The sequence below is a fragment of the Grus americana genome, chromosome 5 (genome assembly GCF_028858705.1).
Source record: "Grus americana isolate bGruAme1 chromosome 5, bGruAme1.mat, whole genome shotgun sequence".
Lineage (NCBI taxonomy): Eukaryota > Metazoa > Chordata > Aves > Gruiformes > Gruidae > Grus > Grus americana.
In genome coordinates, this window is record NC_072856.1 from 35,500,059 (window position 1) to 35,515,330 (window position 15,272).

General features: G+C 37.0%; 1 protein-coding gene across 1 annotated transcript; it reads left to right on the top strand.

Moving 5' to 3' along the window:
* The first annotated feature begins 189 nt into the window (after positions 1-189).
* Positions 190-11,138, top strand: EMC7 (ER membrane protein complex subunit 7). The gene is made up of 5 exons (XM_054826751.1): positions 190-522; positions 3,628-3,747; positions 6,121-6,259; positions 6,792-6,872; positions 8,967-11,138. The coding sequence occupies exons 1-5, from the start codon at positions 287-289 to the stop codon at positions 9,117-9,119; spliced, it is 729 nt and encodes a 242-aa protein (XP_054682726.1). The 5' UTR covers positions 190-286; the 3' UTR covers positions 9,120-11,138.
* The last annotated feature ends 4,134 nt before the right edge of the window (positions 11,139-15,272 follow it).

A 15,272-nucleotide genomic window follows, 5' to 3' on the forward strand; every position in this document is an offset into this window, starting at 1 on the left:
CGCCTCCCCCGAGGGAAACCGCCTCAGCGCTTCCGCCTCACTACACGTCATGTCCGCATAGCTCCCTCACTCCTATTCGCCAGAGCTCTTTACGTCACCTGACGGCGCGCCGCTCTCTCACGTGCGCATGCGCACGACGTCCCAGCCCGCTCCGCCTGCCTGGCGCGCACGCGCAGCAAGGTTGTGACCCCGCTCTACGCGCGGGCTGCGCTCTGGGTCACGACGGCTCGCGCTCAGCGCATGCGCGAAGGCGACCGCCCCGTCCCGTGGAGGAGGAGGCGGCGCGATGGCGGCGCGGAGCGGGCCTGCCTGCCTGCTGCTGCTCTGGCTTTTTGCGTCGCCGCTGCCCGATGGCGCCCGTGGCTCGGAGGCATTTGGGCAGGCGGAGTCGTCGGGCGGAGCGGGCCCTGGGGAGCGGTTTAAGATCGAGGGCCGGGCCGTGGTGCCCGGGGTGAAGCCGCAGGACTGGATCGCGGGGGCCCGGGTGCTGGTGGACGGGGAGGAGCACGTCGGCTTCCTGAAGTGAGCGGCGGGCGGGGCGGGGGGCTTGATCCTAGCGTGGAAGTAAGCGTCCTCGCCGGGCTTGGGCCGGTGTCGCCCTGTACCGCGGGTGCCGCTCGGAGATCTCCGGCGCCTCCGTTCCTCTGACACGCTGCGCGTCGCTTCGACGGTCGCGGCCGTAAGATGGCGGCCAGCTGTGGCAGAGCGGAGCAGCCCCCCTACAAGTTAGCGGCCTTGTCCCAGTTAGCAACGCACAGCTGTGGAGGTGAACATCTCGCGTCCGGCTCTGCCTTTACTGGGACGCTGGCACCTTCCCTCGGTGAAGGCAGTAGAAACGGCCTGGCCCGTAGTGGGAACCTGCAGTGCTGTAGGTATTGTTGTTCTCAGCCTCCTGCAGACGTAACCAAATTGATGAGTAAGGTTGGTGGCTTTTTAGCTACCCTGAGTTTCAAGTTAAAAAAAAAACAAACCCACAAACACGTTTGTATTACATTCTGGGTACAGTGTTTCTTCTCAGCTTTTGTGGGAGCCATTTCTGTCACTTCTTTTTTTTAGACCCTCTCCTTAGCTAAGAATTTACTTATTCTGGAGAAATGTTTGTTTGTGTCAGAAAGTTACAGTTGTAGTTATCTCTTACAGTACCTGTGGAAAAACTTTCGCTGTACCAGTGAAAGCCTTTTCAAGGGATATGGCTTTATTCCTTCACATAAAATCATGCAAATGCATTTGAAAGCTGTAAAGAATCACATTAGCTTATTTGGTCACAGGTGGTAGTGGATATATGCAGATCAGCAAGGGATCTAGAGAGATTAAGACATAGAAAATGTCCTCAGAATTAAACTAATCTCATAGTCTTGAGAGTGGGAGCTAATTCTAAAAACCCTTTTATTATTTTTAATACAATATAATACATCACTTTTTAAATTATATATTAAAATTAGAAAGCTTGTATAGAATTAAGATACACCATCTCATAAATACCAATCATTTTTAATTATTCCTTCTGCAGTAAAAGTTGAACTTTGACTCTGGGAACTCTCAGTAGGTTAACACAACAGATTTTACTCTGCAAAACTTGCAGAATCTTGTCAGTGTAGCACCTGATAAGCCAGTACAACCAAGTTGTTGGAGCCTGACATCATATTTAGGAGCCGATTTTAATAAATACCATGGAGTTGGTAAGTTTCAAAATGCTTGCTTGGAACTCGAGTTGTCTGAAATGTGAGGAAATAGTGTTAGCTAAGAGCTTATCATGTTTATGACATTGTAACCTAGATATTGAGCTTTATTGCTTACATTAATTTGACATGTGTATTTATAGATTTATCAAATTATATTGATATAACTTAAAGCCAAGCAATATTATATAAGTAATTCAGTTTGATAAACAAATTTGTAGATGTTGTGCTACCATAAGCATGGTACATTTTAGCAAAAATGCTTTAATGTTGGTTGGGATTTTTTTTTTGTCACTTGTAATGAGCACAGTACTGGATGGCAATATACTTTTAGTAAGAACTGTGTTGGAAGAGAGAACAGTTTTCTTAAGCAACAGTGGTATTTCAGGCTCAGTAGAAAGATCCCTTACTTTCAGTGACAGATTTAAAGGTATTTGGTATATCAGAAGATGTACTTGTCACCGTCTTTTGTCACCGTCTTGCAGGCAGGTTTTGATTATATATTACATGGATGTCATTCCAGTTATCACAAAGAGGAAAATAATTATTTGACATAGCAAAGTTGCTTTAGAGTATTCCAAGAGTGATTCTCTAGTACAAGCGTTTTTATAAATCTGATTAGTTTCTTTACTCTAAGAAAAAAAAAAACAAACTTTTTTCTTCTAAAAAGGCAGTATTGGATACCAGTATATGAAGTGAGAATTTTCTTTGTCATGTAAGTAATTTGCTTTGTCATGTAAACAAATCTTTAGAAAAAAAACTAACATTGAATTTTATTAATAATACTGTAAAGAATGAAAAATTAAAAGGAAATTCCTAGGGAAACATCCTTATAGCAGTTTCAATATAAGATAGTATAAGCATTCTTAGGGGTTCAAATAATCACATAAAGTATTAGTGAAACCCACATACACAGTACTGTTTATATGCTTCCATCTTTGTGGTAGGAAGGTCCTTAAGTGATGTATGTCTTTGAGAGAACTTGTGTGAGGGACATAAGGACGATTTTCTTTTTGAGGGCTCACTTTTAAAAGGGTTCATTTATTTGTTTGTTTTCCTGATGCAAGCTTCTAATGTATGAGGTTTTATTATTTTTTTTCCCCTCTATTTGAACAACTTTTTTGGTCTTAACTTTGAGTCTTATTTTTAGAAGAGATATATTTTTTATTAATTTTAAAAGAGTAGAGAACACTAAGTTCCTGGAAACTTCTGGAAGCATGTAGGAGGAAAACTGTAAGCTTCTGTAATTTAATGGCAACTGGTGCTGAAGCTTTCAAGTGTCGTTTTACTAATATTTTCACCGAATATTGAAGTTTCATATTTTAAAATAAAAGCAGTCTGTCTAAAAATCCCTTCTGTGTTCAGAGCTCTTAGTTTCCTTATTGTTGTGATCGAGCCTTCCAGCGTGGGCAAGTCCTAAAGGGAGCAATTAAAAGTAAAAACCTCTGGTTTGTGATATAGGCAGAAACCGCAATTTTTGTGTGTTGCAAGTCATCTCTAATATCTGCCCACGCTATGTAGGATATCAATTTTGGGTTTTTTTGCTTCCAGCAGAAGTACTGAAGCAAAGTAAACTTCACTGTATGTATTTCAGAAGGAGGAAGGAACGTGTAAGTCGATTCTGACATCATTTGAATACGTGAAATCTAACCATTTCAGATCTTACTTGGGCTGTTAAATTATTCCTCCAGCAAGACAACAGCTTGAGGGCATGAGAAAATCTTTAACTGAACTGGTAATTTCTGCTACTATTGTGGCACACGTTGATGGCCTTAAGGAGCTTGATAGGAGTGCCGAGTGATACAAGTTTTCCTTTTGGTCATTGTTGTTACATTAAGATTTATAATATAAAATGATACTATTACAGTTTCTTCTTTACAAAAATAAAGCACCCCCTCTTGTATACTGGAGCATATTGAAATGTAGTGGAACTTACTGTTTTTTTCAGGACAGATGGAAGTTTTGTGGTTCATGATGTACCTTCAGGATCTTATGTAGTGGAAGTTATATCCCCGGCTCATAAATTTGAGCCTGTACGAGTTGACATAACTTCAAAAGGCAAAATGAGGTGAGCCTTTCCTGATTTACTTCTGTACGGATCTATTAAGCATGTCTGACAGCACAGTAGAAGAGGTAATGTTAACATCATTTCTAGGAGGACATTCCTTAAAATCCAAAGTCTGATTTCTTTCATCCTTTTATATTTATGGCCTTAAATAAGAGGGAACAGAAAGAGTCCTTCTGTTTGTTTACTTTTGTTATTTCCTTATGCAGCTATCCTGAAATAAAATCTAGATATAAATCAAGTTAACTGCTTTATATTTTGCCAGTACCTTTTTTTTTTTTTCTTCCTCCCTTTTTCTTTTCTTTTTTTGGTAAATGTTCTGTCAAGACTTGGCACAATGAAATTTTAATTAATTCTAATCCTAAATTCTAAAATATTTCTGTTACACCTCTATAAGGTCCTCTTTACAGTTACTGGCAAGTGTTAATAGTTGCCAGCCTGCAGTATTTCTGTAGCATCATTAGCTTTTTATTTTTTTATTTTTATGTTGTGGCCAGACACATTATGCCTAACAACTATAACTATGCATCTGGAACTGCACACTATTCAGTAAGTAATACAGAAAAATGGCTGTCCTATCTAATTAGGTGATTTTCCTTTAAATGAACATGTTTGTAGTTCATTTTTCTTTGTACAGGCACACATTTAGTATCTTAATTTCAAGTTTGTCTTTTACAGTATCTTATAAAAGATGCTGTTACATTTTAGTAGTACAAACAGAAACACTGCAGCAGTATTTTTAAGGGAGGTTAAAAATTGAAATCTCAAACTGAAAACAGTGCAAATAGTATGTTTATAATAATAGCACAATTTGTGCTTAGAATTTTTTTCAAACTATGAAATTTTTATTTTTATACTTTATTAGGCAGTATCTCATTGGCAACAATTAATATGTAATAAATACTAAGGAACTCAGTGAAATAGACACAATAGTGTGTGTATAACCTCTCACTTAGCACTGTCTTGGTATCTGAGGACTAGAGGTAACAAATTGGATGTTATGTAAATTGCTAGGATATGTCTGCAGATCAAAGTACCAGTAGGCTTGACATCTCTACCAGTCAAACAGGTAGCAACTATAATGAGGAATACAGTTGGGAGATGCATGGAAAAATGTGATACATGGGGAAAATGTCAACTGGGCTTTTCTGAGGGAAGTTCTGCCTTAAAAAAATACTGCAATTCTTAGAAAGAGGAAGCAGCATGTGGATAATGGATATGTTTGATAAGATCTTGAAAATCTCAAAAACATTTGAAGAAAATACGTAGTCATAAGGTAGGAGGGAAAGACATTCTGTGGATTAATATTTGGTGAAAAACTCAGAAGGGATAAATGAATTCTTTTGTAATGGGCAGAAGTCATCCCTGGGCACAAGGCGGGTAAATATTCATAGATCACGGGAAATGGGTGAAGAGTGACAGAGTTAGATGATATTACCAAGTAACTCTCTAAATACAAGGCCCATGTGAAGAACACTAGTGAAGAACTGTGGAAAGACCTTGTAAAGCAATAAAGAGTGAGATTCAGTATCGATAAATGCGAAGTAATGCATTTAGGGAAAAGGTACTGTTCACTTCATCTATAAATTATTGTTGCCTCGAGCAAACTGTTTTAAGCTACACTACACTGTTCAAAGCTGTACCTTCTCTTTAAACACTGTAGCTTTTCTTGCTCATGACCAAGGTGAGTGTCATGGTTTAGCTCCAGCTGGCAGCTGAGTACCATGTGGCCCCTCCCCATCCCAGTGGGATGAGGAGGAGAATCGGAAGAAAAAGGTAAAACTCAAGGGTTGGGATAAGGATAGTTTACTAGGACAGCAAGGGAGGAAAATAACAACAATAGTAATAGAAGAATATACAGAGCGAGTGATACACAGTGCAATTTGCTCACCACCTGAACCTGATGACCAGCCCATCCCCGAGCAGTGACTCCTCCTCCCTGGCCAGCGCGTGCACACTCCCTGCCTTTATGCACTGAGCATGATGTCATATGGTATGGAATACCCCCTTAGCTAGTTTGGGTCAGCTGTCCTGACTGTGTCCCCTCTCAGCTTCTTATAAAAATTAATTCTATCCCGGCTGAAAACCAGGACAGTGAGGAAAAATATGTTTTGCAGAAGTCATATTTGAACAAATAGTTCTGATGCTTCTGATCTGCAGGTCTGTTTTCCATATCAAGTTTTTCAGCCTGCTTAATAGCTAGTCTGGAAAAAAAGATAAAGTATCATTTGATTCCATAAAGTATGCTGATGAGAGGAATTAGCTTCTGAAAACTGAAGCCTAGCTGACACTACCTAGCAGATAGTTTTGTTTGTAGCCTATTATTAAAACTTTGTTTGGAATATTATTAAATAATCTTTACATTTCATTCATTAGAGCAAGATATGTGAATTACATCAAAACCTCTGAAGTTGTCAGGCTGCCATACCCACTCCAGATGAAATCTTCTGGACCTCCTTCATACTTTATAAAGAGAGAATCTTGGGGATGGACAGATTTCCTCATGAACCCCATGGTATGTACAAGCAACACACAAAGGTTAAAAGTATGCTAAGGATCCAAATATAGCTATTCTTCAGAATACTGAGAATAAAATAATTGAGAAAAGATGTACATGCTTTGGTCTTCTGAGAGGATTGTTGTATTTCTTTGTTTTTTACTTGTTTACAAATAGAAAGTTTTTCTATGACCTCTCCTCCCCTATATACTCAGTTAATGCATGTCCTCTGAAAACAGCCCATAGTGTGGTTCCTTTGGCAACATGATGTTCTAGTAGTGTGGAGATCAACATGTTGCAAGATTGTAGTTATAACAGTTGAAAGAGATAACAAGCGTTTACTTTAAGGGTCTAACTTTGAAATCTGTTAAAACATAATACTTCCTTATCAGGTTTCTTCCCTGACAAGTGGATTACTTTTACTGGGTTACTGACTCGGAATGCAGTAGTTACAGAATCTGGCTGTTTAGTTAAAAGCTTTATGTCAGTATGTCTAAAAACGTCTGGAGCAACAAATAACCTGAAGAAATATTTGCTGTTTTCTGTGTAGGTGATGATGATGGTTCTTCCATTACTGATATTTGTGCTTTTGCCTAAAGTTGTCAACACCAGTGATCCTGATATGAGACGGGTAAGTATGCTCAATTGATGCAGACATAGAGAGCAAAGATAATGAGATTTTAAGGTATAGAAAAGTAATAAAAACAGAAGTGGACTTCTAAAGAAGTCTTAGTGGGCATCATTTATTTAGTTAACACATCGTTGCTGTTCTAACGATGAATTCTAACATTTCCGACTCATGAATTTGCTGTTAAACAGCACAACACAGAATTAAGTTTTTTGGCAATTCTTTGAAAGTATTACAGTATGTACGTATGGTGTTTTTCAGAGTTTCTTTAGAGCGATAACTATAATTTCTCAAAGGCTATTTTTTCTATGAATTTCCAGTGTATTTCTGCACTGTGATTAAATCTAGCATTTCATTTTTAGACATCATTTAATAAGTGTCAAGTGTGTATGATGTGGGGTTCTTTTACCCGTCAACCTAAACCACATAGTTTACAAGACTGTTAAATCCAGATGTTACAGTAGTGTATATGATATGAAGTCTTAACGTAGTCATTAAATGATCTGATTTATTGTCCTTTCATCATGCAAAATGCCGAATAGCAGAAGGCTAGGACAAAATGGAGATTCAAGGTGTTTGCTAAATCTTTTCTTATTTTTAGAAGTACTCCTTGTCTGTCTTGGGTGGCTGCTTTTTGAAGGTTTGGTTAATTTAAACTCCTTTTCCTCTAAATGACCACTGTCTTCAGTAGTACTTTATAGGTGTCTGAGTTTTGGTTTTTTTTTTTAATGCCTATAAAAAGCATATCAGAGCTATGTAATGCTCTTTTGGCTTTAATTTTGGTTAAAAACAGGATATGAAGATATGCTAGATATCTGGGGCATGTTCTTCAAGCTGAACTTTGGAAGTTGATTTTTAAAAAAATGACTTATTCCTTTTTTCACTGATCTGACACTGCTTACAGACAGGCTGTTCTGATGTAAACCATCAGAACTTCTGATGATTTAGTTCATATTAGCTAACTGATATGACTTGTTAAGGAGAAATTTTAAGGTTAAGGAATCTTGCTTGTAATTTAAATTGTCTTTAAAGAATAGGAGATGGTAGTTTTTAAGAATTCAATTGTAGCAGCATTCTCTAGATGACCATGCATTAAATTCTTAAGTGTATATCCAACTTCAGTTTGCTTGTGAAGGGTATGGAGCTTGTAGTACATTTTTTCAAGTTAGCTTGTTTTTTCTTTACACAATCTGCACAGTACTAGTCTATACAAAAAGTTAATGATTTTGTAACTGTGCTTGTTATAGAGACATTAAGTACAGATGTAGTATAGATGCAATAGTAACAAAGGCTACATTAGCAGCTTTTGCTTCATTTGTACCATGAAAACAGTTAAAGCTGTATCATTCTGAATGGTAACTAGAAGAGCAAGGTGACAATCCCACATTAAATTGGCAATTACTCTAGGCATTATCACATTGTGGATGTGCAGTTCAGCTGTTGTATGCATTAAAAGTACTTCAGGGTTTGTTTGCTTTAAACTGTACTAATTCGTCTCATATGCTAAAGTCTAAATTTACATTAAGCTTTGCTGGATATATGGTTTCATATTAAAATCCTTCCTTTCATGAAACAAAGAAAACTTGGCTGCTGTACACTAATAGTTTGATGTTACAAAGTAGGGCAATAAAAATATCTCATCCCTTCAAACAGCTTCAAAAATTTGTTAGATTTAGCATAAATAATACTAATTTGAAAACAGAAAAGTATGTGAAATCTATGAGAATACAGATCTGAAAATCTAAACAAAAGCTTAAATTTTAAAACAGAGGAAAGTAATACTGAAAATAAGTAATGGCATTTTTTTCTTTTAGACTTTTTTTTTATCAGGTGTTTGCCCTGTAAGACTGCTTAAGACATGGTTATCTTTTTCCATACACCAGTGCTTTTAGTTTTGGGGTTTTATGTTTCTGTGTGTAGCTGGGCATTTGGCTGTGGTTGCATAAAAATATGTAGCAATATGTACCCTGGAGGACTACAAATAGTAAAACAGTATTTGGGAAATTTGACATCTTCCTGATATGATCTTTCAACTGATGTCTTAGCAATTCTGGCTGTTTCTACGAGCTATTAAGGTTATCTAATCTTTGCATGCAGGAAATGGAGCAGTCGATGAACATGCTGAATTCCAACCATGAGCTGCCAGATGTCTCTGAATTCATGACAAGACTTTTCTCTTCAAAATCTTCCAGCAAGTCTGGTAGTAGCAGCAGTAAAGCAGGAAAAAGTAGTTCTGGAAAAAGGAGGTAGTTAAGTCTTCCTCCTAAGCCTGAGTTTGCACAACTGTTTGTTATGTGGTATCATGTTTATTTGTCTTGAAAGATTAAAAAGCCACTACTGTAAACTTTAATCAGGCACAAAGTACGGTATGCTACAACTGTGGTGTGTAGCTTTTTTTAGTCTATATAAGCTGTTTTGTACTTGACAGTAAGCAAAAGAGGACATGGCTTCAATGCTGTATCTGTATAAAGTTATTGATGATACTGAATTAACTATATTGTTCTGTAGAGAATTATAAATTATATGATGTGCTAAACAGTAATGAATGTCTTAATCATAAGACAATGTATAAAAAAATTCAAAGATAGTAGAAGCGGAGTTCAGTCTTAAGATGGCTTTAATGTTTTATACTTGCTGTTGAGTTCTGAAATGAACAAATACTCCTTTCAAAATTGAGTCGTGGGTTTACTGAGTAAGTAATTCGCTGTATCAGCTTGTCACATGTATTACATATAAAATCGTTTTATTTTACATTGTTTGGTGCCTGTACACTTTAGTTCAAAGACTTCCCACTTTTTATTGCCCAGTTTTATTCTGATCTACTTTCTGCTAAAAATCTAGGTGGGGGGAAAAACAAACGATCCTACATTAGAAAGTCTTTTAAGCTCTGTCAAGTTAATTATGAATCCACAGTATCTATGTAACATGATGAACATCTATCTTGGATCTTTCCTTTTTAAGTCACGTGTCACTTCTGCAACACTTTTGGTTCTTACTGTTTTCTGTGTGCTGTGCATTTATCTTACCAGTAGTATGATTTGAGGCCAAATACAGAACAAAATTTTTAAAATGAAAGAAAAACCTGAAAGTATAGTAGGAAGGTAAATCCCACTCATCTTTTAAATTATGTTCCAAAGTATATGGCTATCTCTAGGTATGCTAAGTCACTGGCAAAACTTTGTTCTTTGGGCATGCCTGTGTGTCTGTACTGCAATATCTTTTCAAGCTACTCAGTAACTTCAGAGAAAAGTTGAAAAAAATTACTGTTTTCCACTAGGTGAACATTTGTAAATTAAAATGACAGCAATACCTGCCAGACCCCATTAGCAACTGTCCATAAATATTTTCCTTTTTTTTTTTTTTTTTTTTTTTAGCATAAATGCTGTTGCTTTCCATTTTTACAATTGCTAACCTCTTGGTAATAGTATCTATGCAGTATGGGTAATGTATATCTGATTCCAAAAATGGTATTTAACATTCACCAAAAGTACACCTGAAGCAAAATCAATTCTAATGCATTTATTTGTTTTGGCAAAGACTTAGGAGAGCTATAAATTGTCTTAGAATACATACTTAGAAGTATGTTGTGAAACATAAAAGATACAAAAGAATAAGTGATAGTTCATAGGATTAAGTCAACTTTTAAGATGTTGGAGAAGAAATAAACCAATGATTTTTGGACAATGAAAGATTTCAGTCTTTGAAAAGTAAGCTGCACATTTTTGGTCTTGTCTTTGTTTTGCTTGAATGGTCTTTTTGTTTTGTATACTAAGTAAAATATATCCAATAGAGACAAGAGGATATTTGGATATTCTTGCTGGAAGGATTTACTGAAATGAGTGTCATGATGCCTTTGTAAAAAACCCAAAAAACTTCTCTTTCAGCAGCATCTTACTGAAAAATTCACAGGAGAAATAGGTAGCAGTTCTTTGAAGACAGAGCAATTAGCTTTGTTACTATGCTGTCCTGGAAAGTACAAGCCACGAGTTACTTTTGTTTAACAGTAATTGGAGTGACAATTAAATTGCATTAACTGTTTTAATCACAGTTTGTTTGATAATTAATCATACTGATGCATTTGTGCTTGTTACAAAGGTAAGAACAGCAATATTTCTGCCTTCTTTCAAGTGTGTCTGTTCACGGTCTTGATCTGTCTTTAAGGGAGAATGGAGAACTCAGGCCATGAAAAGATGAAAGTCTTTGTTAAGAGTTCAGAGTAAGAAAATTGACAGGAATTGTAAGGATCCTAATAAAATTTTGTAAGAAGCATGTGGAATATTCAACACTTGTCTTTTTCTTAGAACTGATACATCAAGGTCCAGGCAATTTCTTTGTGCATCAGGATCAGATGTAGAGTACCACTCCCATGCCTCTCAACAGAAAACTGCCCCACCCCCAGAAACCTGTTATCTGAACAATCCAAGCCCCAAAATCTTGTTACCTAATGTTATTTCCTCAATCATGTACATTATTCCTTTCCTTTTCAGACACCTTTGTGATAAAGTGATTTGTAGAAGTGTATTGGTCTGCTGCTGAATTAATGCTAGTTACAATGGTACCAACTTTTTTTAAAAAAAATTAAATTTAGAGCTGAAATGTCTGTGTGTGTCAAGTGAGAAAAGAGGTTCTAGCCAGAGTGCCTTGATCACTTAAAGTTGTAACATGGTCTTGTGCTGCCATAAACTCCCATCAGGCAAAGCTTATTTGATAGCTTTTGTTTGCAGTTATTGGTATAATGCAAGGTTGTCTTTCTGCAGAAAGTAAGTGTTTGCTATAGTTCAGTTTTAATTCCTTGTCTTTATTTACAGATTTTTAGTAGTCTTTCTTCTGTGTTAGGTCTGACATCACCATTTCCCAAAACCCCATAGCTGCCTTTTAGTGAGGCTACTTGAGATAATATAAAGCAGATGGTAAGCTGAAGCAGCTGATACCTCAGAACAGAAATCGAAGATATACAGAATCTGCTTGGACTATAAACAAGCTGATTTCCTCATTGCCAAAAGGAGGAAGACTTGCTCCCTCAGCTTGGACTGGGTCATCCTGCTGCCTTCTGCCTACAAGTTCTGGTACTTTTCAGGCTTTGCCATTTGTTGACTTAACAAGAGAAATTGGTCTATCTGCTGAATTTCTGTTACCTTTTAGAGAGTTAGATCACAGAAGGATCAAAGAAATACCAGTGTCAGCAGAAAGTAAGCACCAGAGGCATGCAGTCAGAAGTAGGAAGTCTTCTGCGTTTCTGGCAGTGAGTGTAATACAATCAGCTCACTGCATTTCAAGGATTTGTAGCCTAGGAGCTCATTTAGCCATGTTCTGAATGAGTGGGCAACTCTTGAGTTTATGACAGGCTGTGTAGAAGGGGGAGGAGACGTATTTTGCTGAAGTCTGTCTCAACTATTAGTCATTTAAGATGGCCTGGAAGGTGTTTAGAACTGTTTGAAATAATTTTATCAATTGCTTCATCAAAGGTGCTTCCATTCTTCACATGTAAGGAAGACATTTAATGTATAGGTATCTCACCTCACTGATGGAAACAAAGAAAATACTTGTTGGTGTTCTATCTTTTGATGAAGGGGGATGATAATGGCTCTGTAAATGGGGTGTGTATTGCTTCAAAGAGAAAGGATGGCTTGTGGTTAAGATTGGTATTTATAAAGAGGACTTAAAACTTTTGGAATCAAGTGCCTTGATGCAGTGATGCAACTGTCGGGCTGTTCTGATTTCTGTTTCAATTTCTTGAGTATGAAGTATGAGAAGCTTGTCTCACGAAAGTAATTGTAAAGATAGATTTAGTAACGAATATCAGGTACTCAAGAAGTGTGGCTGTGACCTTACTGAAGAAAATCCAGTAAGTAAGCTTCTTGAAGGACCTTTATTAAGCATTTATATGTAGCTCTTTATACATATTTATTAAAGCAGCCCTTTTAAGTAACCACGTCAAGATTTCCAAAGCAATCTAGGCAATTTAAGTACATATTCTTTTCCAATTTAGTGAAAAGTGTATTAAGTCACTAAGATCCATTTAAACATCTCCACTTAGGTGTTAATGGACCTTTAATTGCATAAAGGATGTGTGTGATCATTAGCTCACAGAGGGCAAAGTTTGTTTTACAGTTTGATAATAGGACCCTATTTTTACTGGCTAACAGTGATAGCAGTACCTTAAGGTACTAAAAGGATTTCACTTTCATTTTTAAGACATCATATCTAACCTTAATCCTGCTGCTATTGGTAAATAGTAGATAGTGAATTTGTATTCCTATGATTTTTTGTTTCATTTGAAACTTAACTTCTTTTACGAAAATATCCAATATGAAATATAAATAATAGTACATCCTTAGTGGCAATGAATGTTTTTCATTCTGATGTGTCCGAATGAAATATGTGTATATATGGCCGTATATTATGCTTATTTAATGAACTGAAGGAGAAGCGTTTGCATCTACTGTTGATGGGCTAAGGAATAGAGAAAGAACTTAAAATTTTGAACTTCAGTGGAAAAGCAAATTTACTGAAGAAAGTATGCTGAACGGTTAAAAAAATACATTTATACGTTTTGCACGTTCTTGGGCAGGAAAAGCACAAGATGCACCCGTGGTGCGCCGGGCGTTGGGAAGATCCTGTTTAAGAGGTTGAATGGTGCTCTGTATCTCCAAAGTCTCCTTACTGGCACGGAGGCCAGCTCACCTGTAACAACAACTGTGCATACTGTACTCTCCAAAACAGCGCACAGAGATTGCGCCTCAGTTGGTTTTTTTTGTCCGTGCTAACTTCCCTACCATGTCCAGGAATTATTGGGAGTGGAGGGAGCGTGGTGTTATTTGGCATATCCTAAAGTGTATTGACAACTAGTGCACAGGCTTAATAATACGAATCAGCGGATTCCTGTGTCCAGGGAAGTTCTCTGGCACTGTTCCATTTAGTAAGATACTTGAAGCCATAGATGACTGAAAGGAGAAAAATTTGGAGAAAGACCCCCAAGCTAATGTAAGGACATGAAAAAGACTGAAGAAATTTTAAGGATTGCTGTCATGGTAGATTTGACCCAAATATTAAGATTTGTGAAAGATAACTTTAAAATAAAATTGTAGACTAAAAATGTTTTCATGATGTTCTATAGACTTCCTCCTCTAGGTGATTGTAACATTGGCAGTAGTGCTGATGTATATGGGCAAATGAAGATGTCTGTCCACTTCATGAATCATAGAGTGTGTCTGTATGTCATAACTAGTCACAGCTTTTAGGAGAGCACAGATTTCTGTCTTTGCCTATTACCTGTGTGAATGAAGAAAAAGCAGTGATCCTGTGTTTCTTTCCAGTTGGGTAATACTGCTATACCATTCAAGAGATGGAGCTCATCAGTCTTTTCCTCAGTTACTACATAAAAACTGGGCACCCATTTAAGGCTCTTTCCTAAACGGTATAATCTGCCACCGAGCAATCTACCTTTCCCCCACTATTGGTGTAGGCTTCATTCTGTGTGATAGTCTGCCAATGGACCGACTGAATACGCATTATTACACTTCAAGTGCCAAAAAGCAAGCAGTATCAATTGTGGGGAAAAAAACCAGAATTTCAAAAATCTTACTGCTTTCATCATTTCAGTGTCTGTAGAGACAGGACTTTAGATCTTAATGACTATTTTGAACTTGATACTGTGTGTAAAATCTGGTGATTTAGACCATAAAATAATACGACATTCAGGGAGCTTTTAGTCACAAAATGGTCTGTAGGAACAGTATTGAGTTTTAGTCCATTTACAGGTTAAGCTACTTTTGTTTTTTCATTTCAGTTGTTTCAAAATCCATTAAGGATTATGAATCCTCTGTCATAATAAATATTGATTCTTCAGGAAAACCTATCTACTTTTGAAATTACAAGGTTATTCCTTCAAATTATGCTGGCAGTGACCCTTGTGTAATACTTTGTTTCCAATAAGGTTATGAAGATTTAATGACAGTATAATTTTCTGTGCAAGTGGAACTTAGCTAGTTAGCTTTTTTATTGATGATGCACAAAAAGAGATTACAGTTGAGCTCATTTTTATTATGTGTTTGGTTCTGCATGGCTGATAGGAATAAAAATTAATTAAAGACTGTCATTCAGTCAAGGGCAAATGGTAGTGAATATACAACAGAAAGAAAACCTTTCATGGCATTTTTTGACCAAAACTGGATTTTGAATTAATTCTTGCTGAATAAAACCATCAAAAAGTAATGTAAAAGGTGGTAAAACTAATTTGAAAACAGAGCAACTAAAAAGGTTAAAAGAGTTTTAAATGAATATATTCAATCTGAATTATTAGAATGTTCTTCTCAGAAGCTCTCTAGATTCTTTAAGGATCTTCTTGGTGGCTGGTACACACAGATGTACCATTTCCTTTTGTGTTTCAGAACAGAGAACAGG

Coding starts and splice junctions, on each gene's coding strand:
- EMC7 (XM_054826751.1), top strand. CDS start 287: ATGGCGGCGCGGAGCGGGCCTGCCTGCCTGCTGCTGCTCTGGCTTTTT. Junction 3,748..6,120: donor ACTTCAAAAGGCAAAATGAG/GTGAGCCTTTCC, acceptor TTCATTCATTAG/AGCAAGATATGTGAATTACA. Junction 6,260..6,791: donor ATTTCCTCATGAACCCCATG/GTATGTACAAGC, acceptor TTTTCTGTGTAG/GTGATGATGATGGTTCTTCC.